The 19,396-nt window shown below is 38.9% G+C and overlaps 2 protein-coding genes and 1 pseudogene across 2 annotated transcripts; 2 read left to right on the plus strand and 1 right to left on the minus strand.

The window, feature by feature from the left end:
* Positions 1-225: 225 nt before the first annotated feature.
* Positions 226-1,890, plus strand: LOC147288609 (pentatricopeptide repeat-containing protein At3g28660-like; annotated as a pseudogene).
* A 406-nt stretch (positions 1,891-2,296) lies between these two features.
* On the minus strand, positions 2,297-3,506 carry LOC147288610 (actin cross-linking protein, putative (DUF569)). Its single transcript, XM_086241999.1, has 3 exons — positions 2,889-3,506; positions 2,471-2,762; positions 2,297-2,341 (listed from the first exon to the last, which is right to left on the minus strand). Exons 1-3 carry the CDS (start codon positions 3,504-3,506, stop codon positions 2,325-2,327), a joined length of 927 nt encoding a protein of 308 aa, XP_086098125.1. The 3' UTR covers positions 2,297-2,324.
* Positions 3,507-7,611: 4,105 nt separating this feature from the next.
* Positions 7,612-8,852, plus strand: LOC147288611 (LOB domain-containing protein 27-like). Its single transcript, XM_086242573.1, has 2 exons — positions 7,612-8,432; positions 8,750-8,852. Exons 1-2 carry the CDS (start codon positions 7,612-7,614, stop codon positions 8,850-8,852), a joined length of 924 nt encoding a protein of 307 aa, XP_086098699.1.
* The last annotated feature ends 10,544 nt before the right edge of the window (positions 8,853-19,396 follow it).

Genomic DNA, 19,396 nt, shown 5'->3' on the forward strand with positions numbered 1-19,396 from the left:
TTTGAAAATAAATTTTATTATCTCTTTCTGACTATTTGTATTTTTTATGTTTATTAATAAAATTATCTAGTATCTGATAGAAGTAGAGCATCCAATCCAAAATTTATTGACAATGGATGGAGAGGCTCAAGACTTATAAACACATATGCTAGTCACACGTACATGGGTGTGTTGAGAGTAATGTAGCCGTTGGGCCTTACATGCGGATAACCAAGCTTTGATACCATGATAGAAGTAGAGTATCCAATCCAAAACTAATTAGCAATGAGTGAAGAGTTCCAAAACTTATAAGCATGTATACTAAATTCTAGTTTTTTGACGTGGAACATTACTCCATATTACTCCACATTACTGTATCAAGATTTGTTTTAGCACCCATTTCTAATTATTGTATCCGTAACTGTGCAGCAGCACACAAGCATGGAAGCGGTGCATGTCTTTAGCACAACGCTGCACCAACATGCGCGAACTCAAGGCCCTCCACGCTATCTTCATCACCCACGGCCTTCACCTCAACAACTACGCCATCAGCAAACTCATCGCCTTCTGCGCACTATCAGACTCCGGTAACCTCCATTTTGCGTCTCTTCTATTTAACCAAATCCAGACCCCAAATTCATACATATACAACACCCTCATCAGAGCCTACGCTCGCAGTTCTCAGCCTCATTTGGCCATGCATTACTTCCAACTCATGTTGAAACAGAGCAACTTAGGACCCAATAACTATACGTTTCATTTTGTCATATTAGCTTGCGTGAATTGTTCTTAGCTAGTTGCGGGCAAGCAAATTCACATTTGGGTAGTTAAAAATGGGTTGGTTTTATTGGATAATCATGTTCAGACTGCCCTTGTTAGATTTTACGCGGAGTGCAAGGTTTTGGATGATTCCAGGAAGTTGTTTGATGAAATTCCTAACAGGGATCTTATAAAGTGGAATGTTCTTATGAATGGGTATGTTAGATGTGGTTTGGCTTCTGAGGCTTTGAAGGTTTTCCGGGATATGTTGGTGTGTGGATTTGAGCCTGATGACTTTTGTGTGGCTACTGGGTTGGCTGCTTGTGCTCATTTGGGGGCTCTTTGACAGGGGAAGTGGATTCATGACCGTGAAAAAGAGGAAATTGATGAAGTCGGATGTGTTTATTGGGACTGCGCTTGTTGATATGTATTCCAAGTGTGGTTGTATAGATTTGGCCGTGGAAGCCTTTGAGGGAATGCCTAAAAGGAATGTGTTTTCATGGGCAGCCATGGTTGGGTTTGCAGCACATGGTTATGCGAAAGAAGCAATTCATTGCTTGGAGAGGATGCAAGTGGATGATGGGCTCAGACCTGATGGGATCGTCCTTCTCGGAGTACTAATGGCTTGTACTCATGCAGGGCTCGTGGAGAAGGGTAAGCTTCTGTTGGACAACATGAAAACTCAATATGGGCTTGTGCCCAAACACGAGCATTATAGTTGTGTTATAGACTTGCTCTGTAGGGCAGGTCGATTAAATGAAGCACTTCAGCTTATTAGAAGAATGCCCATGAAGCCACTTGCTTCTGTCTGGGGTGCTTTACTGAGTGGGTGCCAAACTCATGATAATGTAGATCTTGCGGAGCTTGCTGTTGAAGAACTTGTACAGCTAGAAAATGATGACAGGGGAGAAGAAAGCGGTGCTTACATTCAGTTGTCAAACATTTATTTGGGTGCACGGAGAAGTGAAGATGCACTTAGGATACGGAAGATGATTGATGAAAGGGGAATCAAGAAGACAACAGGCTGCAGTATGATAGAGGTCGATGGGATGTTTAATGAGTTTGTTTCAGGTGATGTATCACATTCACATCGAGCGCAGATGTGCAATGCTGGATTTGATATCTGCTGACTCAGTTCATGACCCTTTCTAGATTATGTTGAAGGCTCTGCATACTTACTGCCGAACAACTTCTGGATTGTAAATCCTCAACAATTATGACTAATCATAGGAAACATTCTGATCTCAATTATAAACTTTAATGTGGCATTAGGAAGCATACAATTGAAATACAATTAGCTGTGCTAATGAGACTTGTCTTATTTGTTCTCATATACATTAAAAATATCGAAAAAGGAAGCGATTCCATCAAGCCCTGAAAAATTTAAAGTACCATCTGGCAAAGACATTTCCTTGCTTTTATCCAAGATGTGCTACCTCCTTTCTGTTTGTATATGGTGAAGTACAGTTATTAATCCACTAGCCTCCCTATCTATATTTGCAAACACGATCATATTTGGAGATGATTGTACAGAATAAGCGGGTATTGATCTGAAGTTGTCAACAGGTGGTGCAAATTCAGTCTATTCACAATCCACTTCCTGCTGGTGAAGGGCACAAGACGAGCATTCTTAAACCAACAAGAATAAAACAGAAACTTGAGGCAGAAACATATATTTTCATTATAAAGATATGGGATCTATAGCTTTATGGAATCACGAAAATCTACCAACCTTTGGACGATAAGGGAACCACAACAACATGCATATCATGGTTGTTTGGAGGAAGATGTAAGCGAAGGGGATAAAGTTGGCCATTGAGTGGATTGGGAGAACACACATCAAATTTCTCTAGCCCTGTCTCTTCCTTCAACTTTTGCTTCAACCCCTCTACATCACTACCCTTGAACATCAAGGAAAACACTTCCCCCCTTGCATCCTGTTCATTACCCACATGGTAGTAGATCGTTCTCCCTCCACTTCTCGCCGGGGACGACATTTCAATATCAAATGACTCACTTATTGGCTGCATTTAAACAACAAACAGCAACAAGCCAACAAGCACACAACTTCAAAATCTTTTCATATAAGATCACCAAAGATTAAAAAAAAAAAAAAATAGAGTCAATCTTGTTATATAATCAAAACAAACCTCTAATCTGGGTGACGACCGGAGTTCAATCTTGGATGGAGAGCTGGGTTCTGGAGGCAGAATTACTCCAGGTGGTGGAGGAGGAGGTGGTCGCAACACTGCTGTTGGAGACCGGACGCTTTCTGGGGATCGAACACCTTCTGGAGATCGAACGCGTTCTGGAGATTGAATGCGAATCTCAACAACATCTATATCCCACAGAATCCATTCTTGGGTTGCACTTCTTTGAGGGACGTCATGAGTGATCGAGTTTCTCCATGGCGGCATACCCCCATTTGCGCGCAAGAATTGGCCGTAGGGCGTCCTCAGCCTGACCTGAGTTCCTTCTCTTACAGGCTCCCATTCCAGAGACGAGTCCAATCTCTTTGGAATGGTCTGTATCACTTTCTTGCCTCTCAAGCCAAGACGGAACGGCATGTTAGAGGCTGTCAAGTATTTCCCGTAACAGCTTATCAAACGTATATTGTTCGTGTTTCCCACGTACTCCACCCTCCATCTAGCATTCTTCACCGTTCCGTCGCGATCTTGGCAAACGGACTCTTCGTCTTCCTCGGCTAATAGATACTTGTCGTGGTTGCTTCGTAAGCGTACCACCTTGGCTTTTTCGAAAAACTCCATGCCAAAAAAATTAAGATGGATCTAGTACTGCGTAATTAAGCACAAAATTAAACATCATATGTTTGATAAAAAAAGTATAACGTTAATTGTTAAACATTAAAATGATCGTTGTATTAGAATTAGATTAATTTGTGTTTGAAAATTTCTATGTGATTTGTACCTTGAACTAACACAGCAAATGATATGATATGAGGAAGAAAATGCGCGCCTTATGCGATGGTGCTTAATGGAAGAATTACAAATTGAGGCGGCTGTGTTAATTTGTTAATGGAAAGGAAAAGGCAAAGGTTGAGGAAGTTTTGTTCTGTTTTTGTTTTTTAGTTTAGTTTATTTATTTTTTTCCTGAGGAAAGAAAAATCTACAAAACAAAGCCACGAGAGCTAAGGGCTTTTTTTAGTTTTTTTTTGGTAAATAAGGGTTGAGGAATTTGAGGTAACTATATATCAGGGAATTTTCCCCCTTTTTTTTCGGTGGAGATAAGAAAGATGGAAGATATATTAAGGGATGGTTATTACTAAATGACAAAATGAAAAAAATTAGTTCATCAAAACGTAAATGCTGGAATTAGTTTAGGTTGTCTGATTGATGATATTTTGGGAGTTTTTAGGTCTAGGGAGGTTGTTGCTCATGTAATGTTTTGTTGTTGGGCCTTTGGGCTGCCACTTCACCCAAAAAAAAAAAGGGGTAGTTAACGAGACGATGATTGTGTGAGAAAGGCATTTCCATTTTTAATTTTTTATTAGGGGATGAGGAATTTGATATTGGGACCTCTCCAACATTGAAGAGAATATATAATACCATTAATTAATTTGTAAAAGTTATATTTGATAAAACTATGTGTATCACATTCTTGTACAACATAATATGAACAAATAATACGGAACATAGACTACTTTTTGTTAAATGAAGTGCTTCTTTCGTTTGGTGATTTAAAAAAAAATCATATCTACAAATAAATGTATAAAACATATTAGATTCAAATTCAGAAATGCTAGAGGTTTGTTTACTTTTTCCTTTTTCCCAATGCGGTCCCTTATTTTTTTCTTTTCTGGTAAAAGATAAGCACTTAGAAATATAGGGAGGAGATAAAAAGTCACACGCATTGACGAGTATAAGTTGATCATTGAAGTGAAAATTAATGGAGCTTAGCCTAATTTTACAAGTACTTTTATATGAGATGATCAATTGGTCATGCTACAGAATAAATCTGATACTGATCTTCCAATACTAGTGTTTGATATTTATTAATAATAATTAATTTGTTGACAAATTAGGAAAAAACTTACCTATTCCCATATTGTAGTGATGTGGCATTTCTTAAAGAGAGAGATAGATATAAGAAATGAGAGAGAGAAAGAGAGTAAAAGAAGAGAGAGAGCCAATGAGAGATGAGAAATACCATGTAGTATCACATGGGGAGATAAATAAGTTTTTATCAACAAATTAACAAGTATATACTTGAATATGGGCCATATGGCTAGTCACCCACAAATTACAATGTAGTTTTCCATTTCACCAAATGAATTCTTCTATACATTACTCGATCATGTCGTGGTATGAACTGAAATAGGCATACGATGGTCTCATTTTTCAGTATGATCGGAATCTCATGAAATTGTTGAGCCTTAAGTATCGATATACATGAACTTCATGGTATTATATGCATGTACCTATTAATAAAATATCGATGATCAAATTTGATTTCATTATTTCATTTGCTTTTAGCTTAAGTCATAGTATCATTATCATTATCAGTACTACTATTATTATATATATCCTGGTGATGTAAGATCAATCTCCGCCGGAGAGACTGGTGTCAAAGATTCCAAAGGCAAAGTCGGTGGTGGAGTACGTAGTAGTAGTGGCGGGGGCGGTAGTTTTGCACCGCTGGTGGATGTTTCGAATAGGACGTATGCATCTCCACAACATCCACGTACATCCCACAAAACCCAATCTTGCATAAAAGGTCTATTTGAAACATCATGCATGGGTGATGGAATTTCGATCTCCAAGGTGGCAAGCCCCCATTGGCCCGGAGGAATTGGCCGGCCTTTGGGTGTCTTGAGCTTCACCTTGTAGTCTTCTGATGATTTTATGGGTTTCCATTCCACAGAAGAATCCAATGTCCTCGGCAGGGTTTGCCCCACATTCCCATAAAGCCTGGCATGCATGGTAGAAGGGGTCAAGTATTTCCCGAAACAGCTTTTCAAACGCAATGTCTTTGCGTTTTTTTCACCAAACTCGATCCCACGAGCCATATAGCCTTCTTCACGGGCCCGTTTCTATCTTGACGAATAAACGTACTCCTCGTTTTCATCGGCTACTAGATACTTGTTGTGGTGGCTTCGAAAGCGAACCACCAATTCGCTTTTTCGAAAAGCTCCATATTTTAGGCCTCAATGAATTAAGAATTGGAAACTCATGTGAGGAGGATCTAGGATGTGTTGAATGGGAAGGAAGAGACAAATGAAGGTGGCGAAGGATTTTGATGAGGAGGTTGAGGAAACTTGGTTAAAAGTAAGGAAATTATGAAATATAGGGATGCCTATTGGCTATATATGAGGACTAGCTAGCTAACTATATACATGGAAATGAAAAGTTCATGTGGCCATGTGGGACTTGAAATTAATCAAGGTGAAAAGCTAAGCATATGCATGCACGTTCCTTCCTCGTACATGGGTATTGGCTAATTGAGTATGTAACACCTAATTAAGAACCTAAACATGTGGTTCTCAGGGAACTAATCAAGAGCATAAACACTAGGTTAATCCAGCCTCTTCGATTATGATCCACATATCACTTGTTTTTTAACAAATTAACGACGGAAATTCTTTAGACTTCTAATTGTTGTGAACAACCTCTAAACAAATTCTTTAGAGGCTAAAGATTCAATAAAAATAAAATAAAAATAACATGAGATCTAACAATTGATCATCAAATAGAAGCTTCTCACATCAAAAAGGAGCTAGGAGGATTGTTCAACATTCTTTAGCCAAACCAAAAGGATTAAAATTTACAACATGCAACGTATAAACATAGATTTTATTGCAAGAGTACGTAATTAAGTTGCTTCTAATATTGAATTGCATTAATAATCATGGTATTGACACCAACTTCCTTCCTTCACATTAAAGTTATATATATGTTATGATCAATATAATTAACATTATGCCACTTTAACCCACTCACTTTATCTCTGCAATTTCTAATTACTTCTCATCATGCATGCATATATAGCATGTATTAATATTGAATTACAATAATCATGGTCATACATATACTTAATTTAAATTTATTTTTTATTAAAGATCAAATTTGAGTACTTTATCTCTCTTGTTCGTTCTTTCAAATTAGGTACAAATTAATGATGGAAATTAACTTTTCATATCAACTTAAAATTGTTTTGAAATTTACGATTTGGTTAATCTTCATTCTTTGATCATGTTTTCGAAAAATTACTCCACGTTAAACATATATGTTGCAGGAGCAAAACTTTTGTGGAGGTAATTATGACAGGTCACAAAATTTCAAAATTGTTTATCTCATAAACAGATAAACTAGTTAGTACTTTTTTGTGTACTTTATCATTATCCGTTAATTAATTGATTTTGGGACATAATCTCAGTCCCAAGCCAAACATATTTTGACCGGTCGATGCTCTGCGATACTGCCACTTTAAAGTACATAGTTCACTATTTTAATTAGTTAGTTTTTGCATGTTTTCTTTTCTTTCTTTTTTTATTTTACCAGAAGTTGAATACAAAATTACCAAACAGCCCAATCTAACTGTGCAACTGTGTATAAATATGACTTCCGAGATACTTAAGATTAGTTCAACAAGATCTACTTTTGAAAATAGAAACGTTCAAGTTTTACTTGGTCTTCTAATCCACCTCATGCTCATCAATCTCGCGAAATCAAACCTTTCAGCTTTTGATCATCATAGATCTCTGAATCAAACCCATAAATGCATATTCCTTTGCATCAATATATCCCACAATATTCCAACAATTCTTCTTCATCTTATTATTGCATATATATATATGCAGCTCTCATGATCGATCTCTTAACTTGTTCATATATATTGGACATTGTTAATTAATTGATGATCATCAAAAGCATTGATGAATGCTCATTCTACCCAACAATGACAATAAAAGGAGGCGCAAGCCAGGCCTGTGCTGCATGCAAATACCAAAGAAGAAGGTGCTCTAAGGAATGCCCTCTCGCCCCGCACTTCCCCGCCGATCAGCCCAAAATGTTCCAAAACGCACACCGCCTCTACGGCGTCTCCAACATAACCAAGATCCTCCGCCAGCTGCTCCATCCGGAACAGAAAGAAGAGGCAATGCGATCAATCATCTACGAGTCAAATATGCGCGCAAAGTTTCCTGTCACGGGTTGTATGGGGATCATAAACCAGTTGAATTTCCAGCTCCAACAAGCCATCGAAGAGCTTCGCTATGTCACAACCCATCTCGCAATTTGCAAAGACCAGTGCCAGTACCGAATCCCTTCATCCCCACCACATCACTCTTGTCCTTCCTCGCAGTTGCAGCTAGGGATTCCATCAAACAATGAGGCTGCTGCAGCTCTCACTATGTACCAACACCAGTATCAGTACAACTCTGTTGCCAGTGCTGCCGGCATGTCATTCATGGCTAATGAGTATCTTGCAAATGGGATTAATGGGATTTATATTGACGACAATGATAACATGGTCAACTCTCTAAGAGTCCAACATCACCCTTATTATAGTAATAACAATGTTGATCCCATGGCCCTCCAACCTAATTTGGTTTCATCACAAGTCTTTCCCATTCACCAAGAAATGGATGTTCCTCATGATTATGATGACATCCCGTTTGATACAATTGCTGATGACAGGCAATCTTATATCGAGTCTAAAGAAGCCTGTGAGTCAAGGTATATATACACGATACATTATTTATGCTATACATACAATTTTTTTTTTTTGGTTACAAATGGAGGCCAAGGAAAGAGGCCTAGAGGGAGGAGGGAGGGATCGAATTATTTATACCACATTTTTTACCACATGTGTACCGACCATCTCTATAATAGAGATAAAATTTACTTGTAGAGATGAGTCGGTACACATGGTACAAAAAATATGGTACACTTGAGATTACTTATACATAAACATCTTCTATATGTATATATATTTGAGAGTTTGCTACTAATTATTAATGTCTACTAAATTATTTAAACTGATATGTATGCAGTGCTGAATCATCGTTCAAGGGTACCACGCAATCTATTGAACATGTCTCAAAGAATGAACTCAAGAGTGCGGCAGCATGTTTCAGCCTAACAAGTGTGAAATAGCTAGAAGACAAGCGATGAAGTAATTCTAGTTAATTTCAAAACGATATATAATTGCTTGATTCTAATTTGTTATTATAATTTAGCGTTAACACCTCCGTAATTTTGATATAATTTGTTTCCATGCACATTCATAGATGAATAAGAGATGATGTGGGAGATATTGTTAATATCATTTCCATGCGCAATCATTAATTGGAGTAACATTAATATGTTACAGATCGATATTGTTATTGCATTTCAATCATCTTCTACAAGACTTCTAAGTCTAGATTGTATACATTTAAAACAAGCAGAAAATTTGCACATGGGAGGGGGCCGGTGATCTGAACTTAAGAAAGTAAAGAGAAATATCACATACGTACTGAACTAATGGCTGGTTTTTTTTTTTTTTTTGTCAATTAAAACTATTAGCTGGTTACACATCAAGACTTGAGATACTAAAATAAACATTTATATTATTAATTAGTTATATTGATCCGTTACATTCAATATTAAAGCGCACATATGCCCTAATTTAAAACATAGCTTATAAAAGCTTTATGTTTTAATTAGGTAGTGATTTTCACACTTCTATTTTATACACTTGCACCTTTTTCTTTTTTATTGTCCATTTATCAAGACATAAAAATAAGAAGATAAGTATCGATCAACATACAAAAATAGAGTGTAAAAATCGTCACACTTTAATTAACAGGCATCCTCCTTCATAAACTTGACGATATATTAGCTATACGCACTAGCTTGAATTAATATTGCATGAGATACAGTGGGTAAAGTTTTTTGCTAATATCTCATTAATTAGCCCAAAATTATCAAAAGGAGCTGCAATATAAGCACTACCAAACAATCACAAGTGTAAGAAAAAAGTGACTTATTCTTGATATTATGAAGGATGCATGATTGGATTATATATATATTATATCAATAATAATTTTTTTGTATTTTTCTTAATTACATTAATATTGGAGGAAAATTAAATTCTAGACCTATTCTAATTCTAATATTCATTATTCTACATTTCCTCACTACTTGGAATAAATCCAACCCCTCCGTATGCTGCACCTAAGGTTAGTTCATTCGTTCATGATCGGTAGGTATAGTCAATATTTTGGCTATATGAATTATGAAACATGACTCATATGAAGTTTATTGATTATTATTTTACAACAAGATTTGAAGTTTTAATTATACGTACTTTCCTCACCCTGCCTTAATCTTATTTGACTTGGTACGGACGAATATACAGCAATTAATATATTGATAGCATTTTCTTTGTGTCTTTAGCCAAAGTCAAACCTTCAAAGTGAGGGCCACTTGTTTAGGACTATCTTATCATTGATTTCTGTTAAATGAAATTCAAATTCAAAGTAAGCTCAAACGCAGCGTAAATATTGTTTTCTCTGTTATGTAGATAATAACACTTTACCCACTTCAATGAGAGAGAGAGAGATCGAGCTGATGGACGATGTTTAGGCATGGTTGGATTTTGTCTTATTACTTATCATAATCAATGCTTACGGAATTTCCCTAAATGAAATTTTTGTCCGTTACTTTTGGGTAGAATATAATATGTAGGAGTGTACATAGGATTAATAAATATAATACAATTTGAGGATTGCAAGTGTCACATAGGGTCACCTCTTTTACAAATTAATTAATAAATATATAGCACAAAGTAACACATACAATGCCTACATACTTAAGACCATGGATGAAAATATTGGCAAATCGGGAAATTAGAGGAGCGATATTTAAATGCACTGTAAGATATAAGTTGCCGATATATAGGAAATGTCGTCAAGAAATTGGTAATTCCATCCATTTATCATTGATTTTGTCGAATAATTACTGAAATTTGGTAGTTTTAGATAATAAAAAAACAACCTAATTTATAGATTAAACCCAAACTCAACCCTAATTCAACTAAAAAACATTCATCTAATGCAAATTAATCAATCAAAAGAAGAAAACAAAATCTAACTTGCCTTTATTTCCCATCGGCCATTATATTCAAACAAGCATTTATCTTGTCTTCCACAATCTGACTTTGTCCAACCTTTTTTTCCCGTTCTTTATAACTTTCCCATCCTTTTCTATCCATATTTGATAGACTTCACTTCAAGTCGGCTTCTCTTCAATTCAGCCTTCAAAGTTCAAACCCAGTTGATTTGTTCATATATACTTCATTGAGATTTGAGGTATGCTCTCTTTAAATTTTGTTTGCATGTCTCGCTCTCTGCTCTCACTCTCTCTTTCTTAGAGTTCCATTAAAAAATTATGTGTTTTTGTTGATTTATACCGATATTTAAGATACCCTGATATTTTCAACCTTGCTTAAGACAAGCTGGAGAGGTCATGACCAAAACAAAAAAGATAAGCTCTTTGGAAGAAGTTCAAGAACACAAACTTTTTTTTTTAAGCCTATTTTACTAGCCCGGCCAAATCACCTTTCATTACTTCAATACTCAATTTTTTCCTCACTTGATAGTTGTAATTTTATATTTTATAAATTTATTTTACAGATTTAGCTGGCCTAGTTCAATCATCTGAACTACAATGGAGTGGATCCGTAGGACTCTAAAATAGAAATTTACGTTTCAAATTATATTGTATTATTGTTTTTTTTTCCCTAAACCCATATAATATCAGTAAATTCAGCAAGAAAAAATAAATAATAACAATGTGATCAACATAAATAATATATCATTTAAAACCAAAAAATGATTTTTTTTTTTTTTAGAAAAGCGAAAAAGAAGAGAATTGCTTGCAACAGTCATCAACCAGACAACCACACTAACTATGAATTAATCCAAGTACAATTGATAGTCGTAAAGATAATAACAATGTGATCAGCAAACTAACATGAGTCGCATGACCGATGATTCTTTTCAGGCCTATTTAAAACAAGTTCCATTATAATAATAATTGTGAAATGTGTTAATGAAGCCTTCTAGACCCTCAAATACATCCAAATGAGGGAATCTTCGTTTGTTGTCTTCAGTGTCTTCTCTGCTATGTACTAAGGTACATTAAAATGCTTTTAGCTATTTTGTTTTCTCTTGTAGTTGACGGCCACATTTACGCATATATAAACAAAAAAAGAAGAAAATAAAATATAAAATGACTTCGAGGTTTGAAGAGTTCAAAATTAATTTTGTTATATTGTGAGAAGTGAGATAGTTCAGTTAAATAAGTGAGCGTAGGTAGTGGGTGAGTGAAAATTATTATAGAATCTTTTATTATTTTAACTTTAAATATTTTTTAATTGTAAATTTATTATGAAATAACTGAAAGTCTTACTTTTTCTGAAAATAAATTGACACAAATACCTAATCCAAAAAACAAAAAAGCAATTGTCATTTATTCCAATTCCAATTTATTTAAAGATATAATAAAATAAATAAAAAATCAAGCACGTATGAGCAACACTTAACGTACGATACTCAACTTGAAACTAGAGGTGTCAAACGGGTCGGGCCGGCCCGAGCACGACACGGCACGGCACGATTAAAATAGGCACGACACGGCACGGCACGATTAAATGGGCCGGGCTGGGCCGAAGTTTTTAGCCCATCGGGCACGGCACGGCACGAGCACGATACGGGCCAAGCACGGCACGAGCACGGGCACGAAATGGGCCCGAATTAGGCACGACTATTTTAACATTGTTTTTTCTATTTTTAAAGAACTTTTCAACAAAAATATTCAATTTTCATGAAAAATAATGTTAATATTTAATTATAAATAAGAAAAAATATCATAAGATTAGTTTTATCACCATAAAAAATAAAAATAAAAATAGGTCCGTGGGCCGGCCCGTTTAAGGCACGGCACGAGCACGAATGGCCCGCGGGCCATGGGCCGTGCTGGGCTTAGATCTTAACTATATGGGCCGGCCCGAGCACGGCACGAAAGCACGATGGACTCAACTTAAACGGGTCGGGCCGGGCCGGGCCGGCCCGTTTGACACCTCTACTTGAAACTTCGTCAAATTAAACATGTTATGTTTGGTGCTGAATTAAACATGTAATTAATTTTTAAGTTTAAGTGATTGTATTACACACATTTTTTATTTTTAATTATTTTGATTTGGTGATTATAAACCATAGAATGTTATGAAAGACAAGTGACATATGCAAAGTTTTAAGATTAGAGTGTTTAGGAAAGGATCCAAATGTTCTCTCCTTGTTTCCTCATTTTAAACCTCCTTTAAACAAGGAAACAAAATTGTAATTGTTTTGCTATAAATGGATGAAAGGAAATTAAAGAAAGATTTTGGTAATAACTGATATGGTTTATATTAATTAGTGGGCGGGTCCAGCCATAAATGTTTTTTTTTGGGTAAGACCAGCCATAAAAATATTAAAAATTTTGTATTTTTTTATTTGTATTTTTTTAAATTTCAATAATGAAATGTTCCCGACGATTTAATTGTTTTTTTGGGGTTTTTAAGCTAAAAAACAAAAGCTCATGATATGACGATTTATCTGCAAAAACATACTAATAGGCCAATTCATTTTAATGAGCCGAGCGCTTGACATTGTTCATTAAGTGCTCGGGCGTTTTTAATTTTTTCGCGTTTTGAAAAATAGGCACGTACTATTTGACAGTAACTATCATTGCAAATGTACAACCGTGACTATATGAAACTGCGTAAACATGATATGGCTAATATTGTTCAAAAATGTGGTTAATGACTTGCTTGGTCGAGGCCTAATATGTTGCTGACATATATTCAACATTCAAGAAAGAAAAGAAAAATCGACATATATATCTCAGTCAATTACCTCAATGCTTACCTCAACATCAAACATCAAACGTATATAAATTCCTTCCACATGCAACATCAAACATTGCATTCAGCAAAACAAAAACATTAAACATTGCACACAATATATATATACGGTGAAGCTGCATATAGAGTCGTTAATGGATTTGGCAGCAGAGATAGGAAGGAGCGTGAGGTCCTCTTTTAACGAGCATGCATCGAGTTTCAGTAGCAGCACCTCAGATGTGAGATCAATGAACGACAACAACAACGACGACGAAGTGGAGTTGCAGTGGGCTGCCATCGAAAGATTGCCCACATTCCAACGCCTTCGGACCTCATTATTTGTTCATAGCAAAGAGCAGCAGCAATCAGTTGGTGAAGCTGCTGGTAAGACTAGTTGTAATAGGGACGTGATTGATGTTACAAAGCTAGGAGCCCAAGAACGCCATGTCTTCATTGACAAACTTCTCAAGGAAATTCAAGGAGATAACCACCGCCTCTTACAGAAACTCAGAGAAAGAATAGACAGGCCAGTAATTACACTACCATCATACTCACTTATTCCCTTTTTGTATATAACTATATTTTTAGGCTACCGAAGCTTTTTTCGTAAAACTAATTTAACTGACCAATTTGGTTTTCAGAGTGGGACTGCAATTGCCGACTGTGGAAGTACGATACCAAAATCTGTGTATAGAGGCAGAATGCCAAGTAGTTCAAGGCAAACCCCTCCCAACATTATGGACCGCACTCAAAAGCGTATTCTCTGTAAGTGTTTCTTAATTTTTTATTTCCCCAATTATCAATGTACATGTTTCAGTTTCATACGTGATATATATTTAAGCTAATCTGGCAATGGTTCCAGCTGAAACGTTTCACTAATTTGGGCAAACATCCATTGTGAAGGTCAGATAGATAGATTAAGGGAGAAGGATTTTTTCTTAGGAATTTTATTACATTCTGTGTCCTGGTACATAGACTATATATCATTTGCTTAAACTGTTCTTTTACATTGAAATAGTCCTTTTTCTTCCACTTACTCTTTATAAATAGTCCCAAATTCATGATCACATTTTCTGTTTATGAATTTGATAACATGACTGGAATTTTCATTTCATTCCAATATAATGGTTCCACTTACATACACAAAGGCATTTTCAAAACCACCAAGCATTTTTACTTTCACTTTCCCTTTATTTAAAAGTTATAATCCTAAAGAGTAATGAATGTCCATTGTTCAACAGGCTATGACACAGATATTTGGTTGCAAATCTCAAACATACAAATTAGAAATTCTCAAAGATGTCAGTGGCATCATCAAGCCATCAAGGTTAATATATAAGATTTCTTCTCTTTTAATTTCTTGACAAGAAGGTTCATGGAGTAGTATTTACTCGCTGGTCTAAATAAATTCACTTTGATGCAGGATGACTCTATTGCTTGGTCCTCCAGGATGTGGTAAGACCACTTTATTACGGGAACTTGCGGGGAAGATTAACGACTCTCTCAAGGTTCTCTAATCATTTACTAAATTTCTGTGGAAAATACAACATGAACATATGCACAAGCTAGCATTGCTTATATATGGGAAATTTAGCAAATTTTAATAACTTCTACAATGTATATTTGCGACTCAGAAACAAAATGATGAGCTTGAGTATGCATATTTCATTTTAACAAGCACCAAAACGACAGATAAATGTATTCATAAATTCTTAGGTCCAAGGGGAAATAACCTACAATGGTTATAAGTTCAATGAGTTTGTTCCTCAGAAGACATCAGCTTATATAAGTCAATATGATCTGCACATCTCTGAGATGACTGTGAGGGAAGCACTTGACTTCTCAGCACGCTGTCAGGGTATTGGAAGCAGAGCAGGTAAGCATTTTCTCCATCTTATAACCACATTCATCATCTTTAAAATAGTTTTATCTTAAAAGCTTTTCTCCATTGAAGATATAATGAAAGAAGTCATCAGAAGGGAGAAGCAATCAGGAATCGTCCCAGAACCAGATGTTGACATTTATATGAAGGTGTAGATGATTTTTGAGAATAGAAGTTTATTTTCTGTCATGTTCCCAAAGTAGCAGTAGCTTCCCCATTTTTTGCTGGTGATTCTAACAACTTGACTAACAGGCCATTTCAATTGAAGGGTTGAAAAAAACTCTCCAGACGGACTATATTATGAAGGTAATTCTCATTACCAAGAGGAAAAATATAAAGGCCAAGTTCTACCCTTGCTCTAATTAACTGCAACTTTGCTACCATTTTCTGTTCCTGTTCTAGATCCTCGGGCTAGACATGTGTGCTGATACAATCATAGGGGATGCGATGCAAAGAGGAATATCGGGTGGCCAAAAGAAAAGACTAACAACAGGTTCTGTAAATTTCCAACGGCACCTTGATAATAAATCTACTGCACTTAATTCTGTACAACATTGATGTTAATTCTGCATAACATCAATGGGAATCCAAAGCAATCTTAAGAGGCCTATGCTGGCTGAAACAACAAGAATTGGGTTTCAGTAGGACCCTTTCTAATACATTTGAAAGTTTTTCTTTATCATATACTAAAGTTTCTTGATTTTCTCCTCCTTCCCTAGGTGAAATGATGGTTGGTCCAGCAAGAGCTTTCTTTATGGATGAGATATCAACTGGCTTAGACAGATCTGCAAACAGAAATGGTGAACATTGAGAATTTGGGATAGACTAAAGAAAAATTAATATTATTTTGAAAGCAATTATCTACCTCATCTTTGCCAAACTCTGCAAATCCTGATGGGACCAACTTTGTCATCACAGATCTACCATGAGCGAGATGGAGATCAAGTTCCATTGTTTCAGCCTCTACTGGGAGAGCTGCCTTGACAAATACACCAAAGCTTCTAAAGGTCCTGTCATTAGGATCAGGAATAAATTTTATATTGTAAGAGCTGAGGGAAACAAGATCCTCCAAGTTAGTCCATGGCCCTTTTAGTGCAGCAGGAACTAGCATCTCATGTAGTTCTCCTCGTGAATCCTCATCTGGCACAAATAGAATCATAGATAATTAATAATGGGAATAAGAGAAACCCAAGTTTGAATAGCAAGTTTTCATTGTTCAACCTTCGATACTTTCAGAATCAGAAGAGTCTAGCACCAGCTCCTCTACATTTGTGTTGTCTTTCTGTATCAAGAGGTAGTCATTTAAGGCACCCAGTTTATGCAATTCTTCGATGGCTTTTAGACAAGCATCGCTTTTAGCATCTTCCATCGAAGATTGTGGTGAACAGACAATTAAAGCTAACTAACCAGCCAATGCCTGGTGGCGAAGCAAACATCCAATCTGCTTACCCACCATCTAAGCCTAAACCAAATGCTCCTACCATCATTGCCAAGCTTCATAAACCTTAGAAAGAAGCAGAAGACAAGCCAAGAAAGCAGCAAGACAAGCGTGGCTTGCAAGAAGACGGCTTGGGATTGCGTGAACTTCTTGATGGAGTCAAAGGAGAAGATGGTCTCCGGGAAGCTTATGGCGTAGGTGTCGATGCTAGAGTCAATGGATAATTGGATATGGTGGAATTGGCTGCAAAGAGAAATTTAGTGACTTTCGGTAGAAACAAGAAACTAAGATAAATAGAAATCATGTTACACCACTCAAAGAAAAATGACATTGCTTCAGTGGTTCGGCATCTTCCTCTAATCTAATAGGTCCCAGGTTCGACAGAAGGCAAAGACGTTTTGCAAAGTTTAAATGGCCAAAAAGACACTTGTGCCACGTGGAAGCACACAGTGCGAGGCCACGTGGCGTAAGTGGGCCCGCGGGCTTCCAACATTGGGCTGACACGTTGACACGTGGCCCATGTGGGCCCGCGGGCTTCCATCCGTGGGCTGACACGTGGCACAAGTGGGCCCGTGGGCTTCCAACGGTGGGCTGCCACGTGACGCAAGTGGGCCAGCGGGCATCAACGGTGGGCTGACATATGGCGCAAGTGGGCCCGCAGATTCCAACGGTGGGGTGACACGTGGCGCAAGTGGGCCCGCGGGCTTCCAACGGTGGGTTGACACGTGGCGCAGTGGGCCCGCGGGCTTCCAACCATGGGTTGACACGTGGCGCAAGGGCCCGCGGGCTTTCAACTGTGGGGCAGCCACATGGCACAAGTGGGCCCGCGGGCTTCCAACGGTGGGCTGACACGTGACGCAAGTGGGCCCGCGGGCTTCCAACGGTGGGGCTGCCACGTGGCGCAAGTGGGCCCGCGGGCTTCCAACGGTGGGCTGACACGTGGCGCAAGTGGGGCCCGCGGGCTTCCAACGGTGGGCTGCCACATGGCGTAAGTGGGCCCGCGGGCTTCCAACGGTGGGCTGCCGCGTGGCGCAAGTGGGGCCCGCGGGCTTCCAACGGTGGGCTGACACGTGGCGCAGTGGGCCCGCGGGCTTCCAACCATGGGTTGACACGTGGCGCAAGGGCCCGCGGGCTTCCAATCGTGGGCTGCCACGTGGCACAAGTGGGCCCTTGGGCTTTCAACTGTGGGGCTGCCACATGGCATAAGTGGGCCCGCGGGCTTCCAACGGTGGGCTGACACGTGGCGCAAGTGGGCCCGCGGGCATCAACGGTGGGCTGACACGTGGCACAAGTGGTCCCGCGGGCTTCTAACGGTGGGCTGACACGTGGCGCAAGTGGGCCCGCGGGCTTCCAAGGGTGGGCTGACACGTGGCGCAAGTGGGCCCGTGGGGCTGCCACGTGGCGCAAGTCGGCCCGCGGGCTGCCACGTGGCGCAAGTGGGGCCCGCGGGCTTCCAACGGTGGGCTGACACGTGGCGCAAGTGGGGCCCGCGGGCTTCCAACGGTGGGCTGCCACATGGCGCAAGTGGGCCCGCAGGCTTCCAACGGTGGGCTGCCGCGTGGCGCAAGTGGGCCCGCGGGCTTCCAACGGTGGGCTGACACGTGGCGCAAGTGGGTCCGCAAGCTTCCAACGGTGGGCTGACACGTGGCGCAAGTGGGGCCCGCGGGCTTCCAACGGTGGGCTGCCACATGGCGCAAGTGGGCCCGCAGGCTTCCAACGGTGCGCGGACACGTGGCGCAAGTGGGCCTGCGGGCTACGGTGGGCTGACACGTGACGTAAGTGGGCCCGCGGGCTTCCAACGCTGGGCTGACACGTGGCGCAAGTGGGCTAGAATTTTGCAAAACATCTATGCCTTGTCGAACCTTAGACCTGTTGGATTAGGAGGAGATGCCGAACCACTGAAGCATATTCATTTTTGTTTTAGTGGTGTAACATGATTTCTATTTATCTTACTCTTACTTTCTTGTTTCTACCGAAAGTCACTAGATTTCTCTTTGCAGCCAATTCCACCATATCCATTGACTCTAGCATCGACACCTACGCCATAAGCTTCCCGGAGACCATCTTCTCCTTTGACTCCATCAAGATTCTTGCAAGCCACGCTTGTCTTGCTGCTTTCTTGGCTTGTCTTCTGCTTCTTTCTAAGGTTTATGAAGCTTGGCAATGATGGTAGGAGCATTTGGTTTAGGCTTAGATGGTGGGTCAGCATTCTCGTGAAGGGAGGTTCCATATATAGGAACAGGTGGAGGTGGTGCCCCATGGAAGAAGAAATTAAGCTGGCGGCTGGTTGAAAGTTCCATATACTGCTTTTCACGGGTCTACTGGTTGAAAGTTCTATATACGTACACCAATGCTTGCTAGAAGCTACCAATTCTGCTTTTTCTGATCTCCTTTGATCATTTGATTCCAGGTGTAACTTAATTGGAAGCACTTCAAGCTAACTAAACTTT

The sequence above is a fragment of the Dryas octopetala genome, chromosome 4 (genome assembly GCF_963921425.1).
Source record: "Dryas octopetala chromosome 4, drDryOcto1.1, whole genome shotgun sequence".
Classification (NCBI taxonomy): domain Eukaryota; kingdom Viridiplantae; phylum Streptophyta; class Magnoliopsida; order Rosales; family Rosaceae; genus Dryas; species Dryas octopetala.

Bases quoted from the DNA above. Each gene is read 5' to 3' on its own strand.
- LOC147288610 (XM_086241999.1), bottom strand. From the start codon at position 3,506: ATGGAGTTTTTCGAAAAAGCCAAGGTGGTACGCTTACGAAGCAACCAC. The intron at 2,763-2,888 runs GTTTGTTTTGAT...GTTTAAATGCAG, and splicing joins GGTCGTCACCCAGATTAGAG to CCAATAAGTGAGTCATTTGA.
- LOC147288611 (XM_086242573.1), top strand. From the start codon at position 7,612: ATGATCATCAAAAGCATTGATGAATGCTCATTCTACCCAACAATGACA. The intron at 8,433-8,749 runs GTATATATACAC...ATATGTATGCAG, and splicing joins AAAGAAGCCTGTGAGTCAAG to TGCTGAATCATCGTTCAAGG.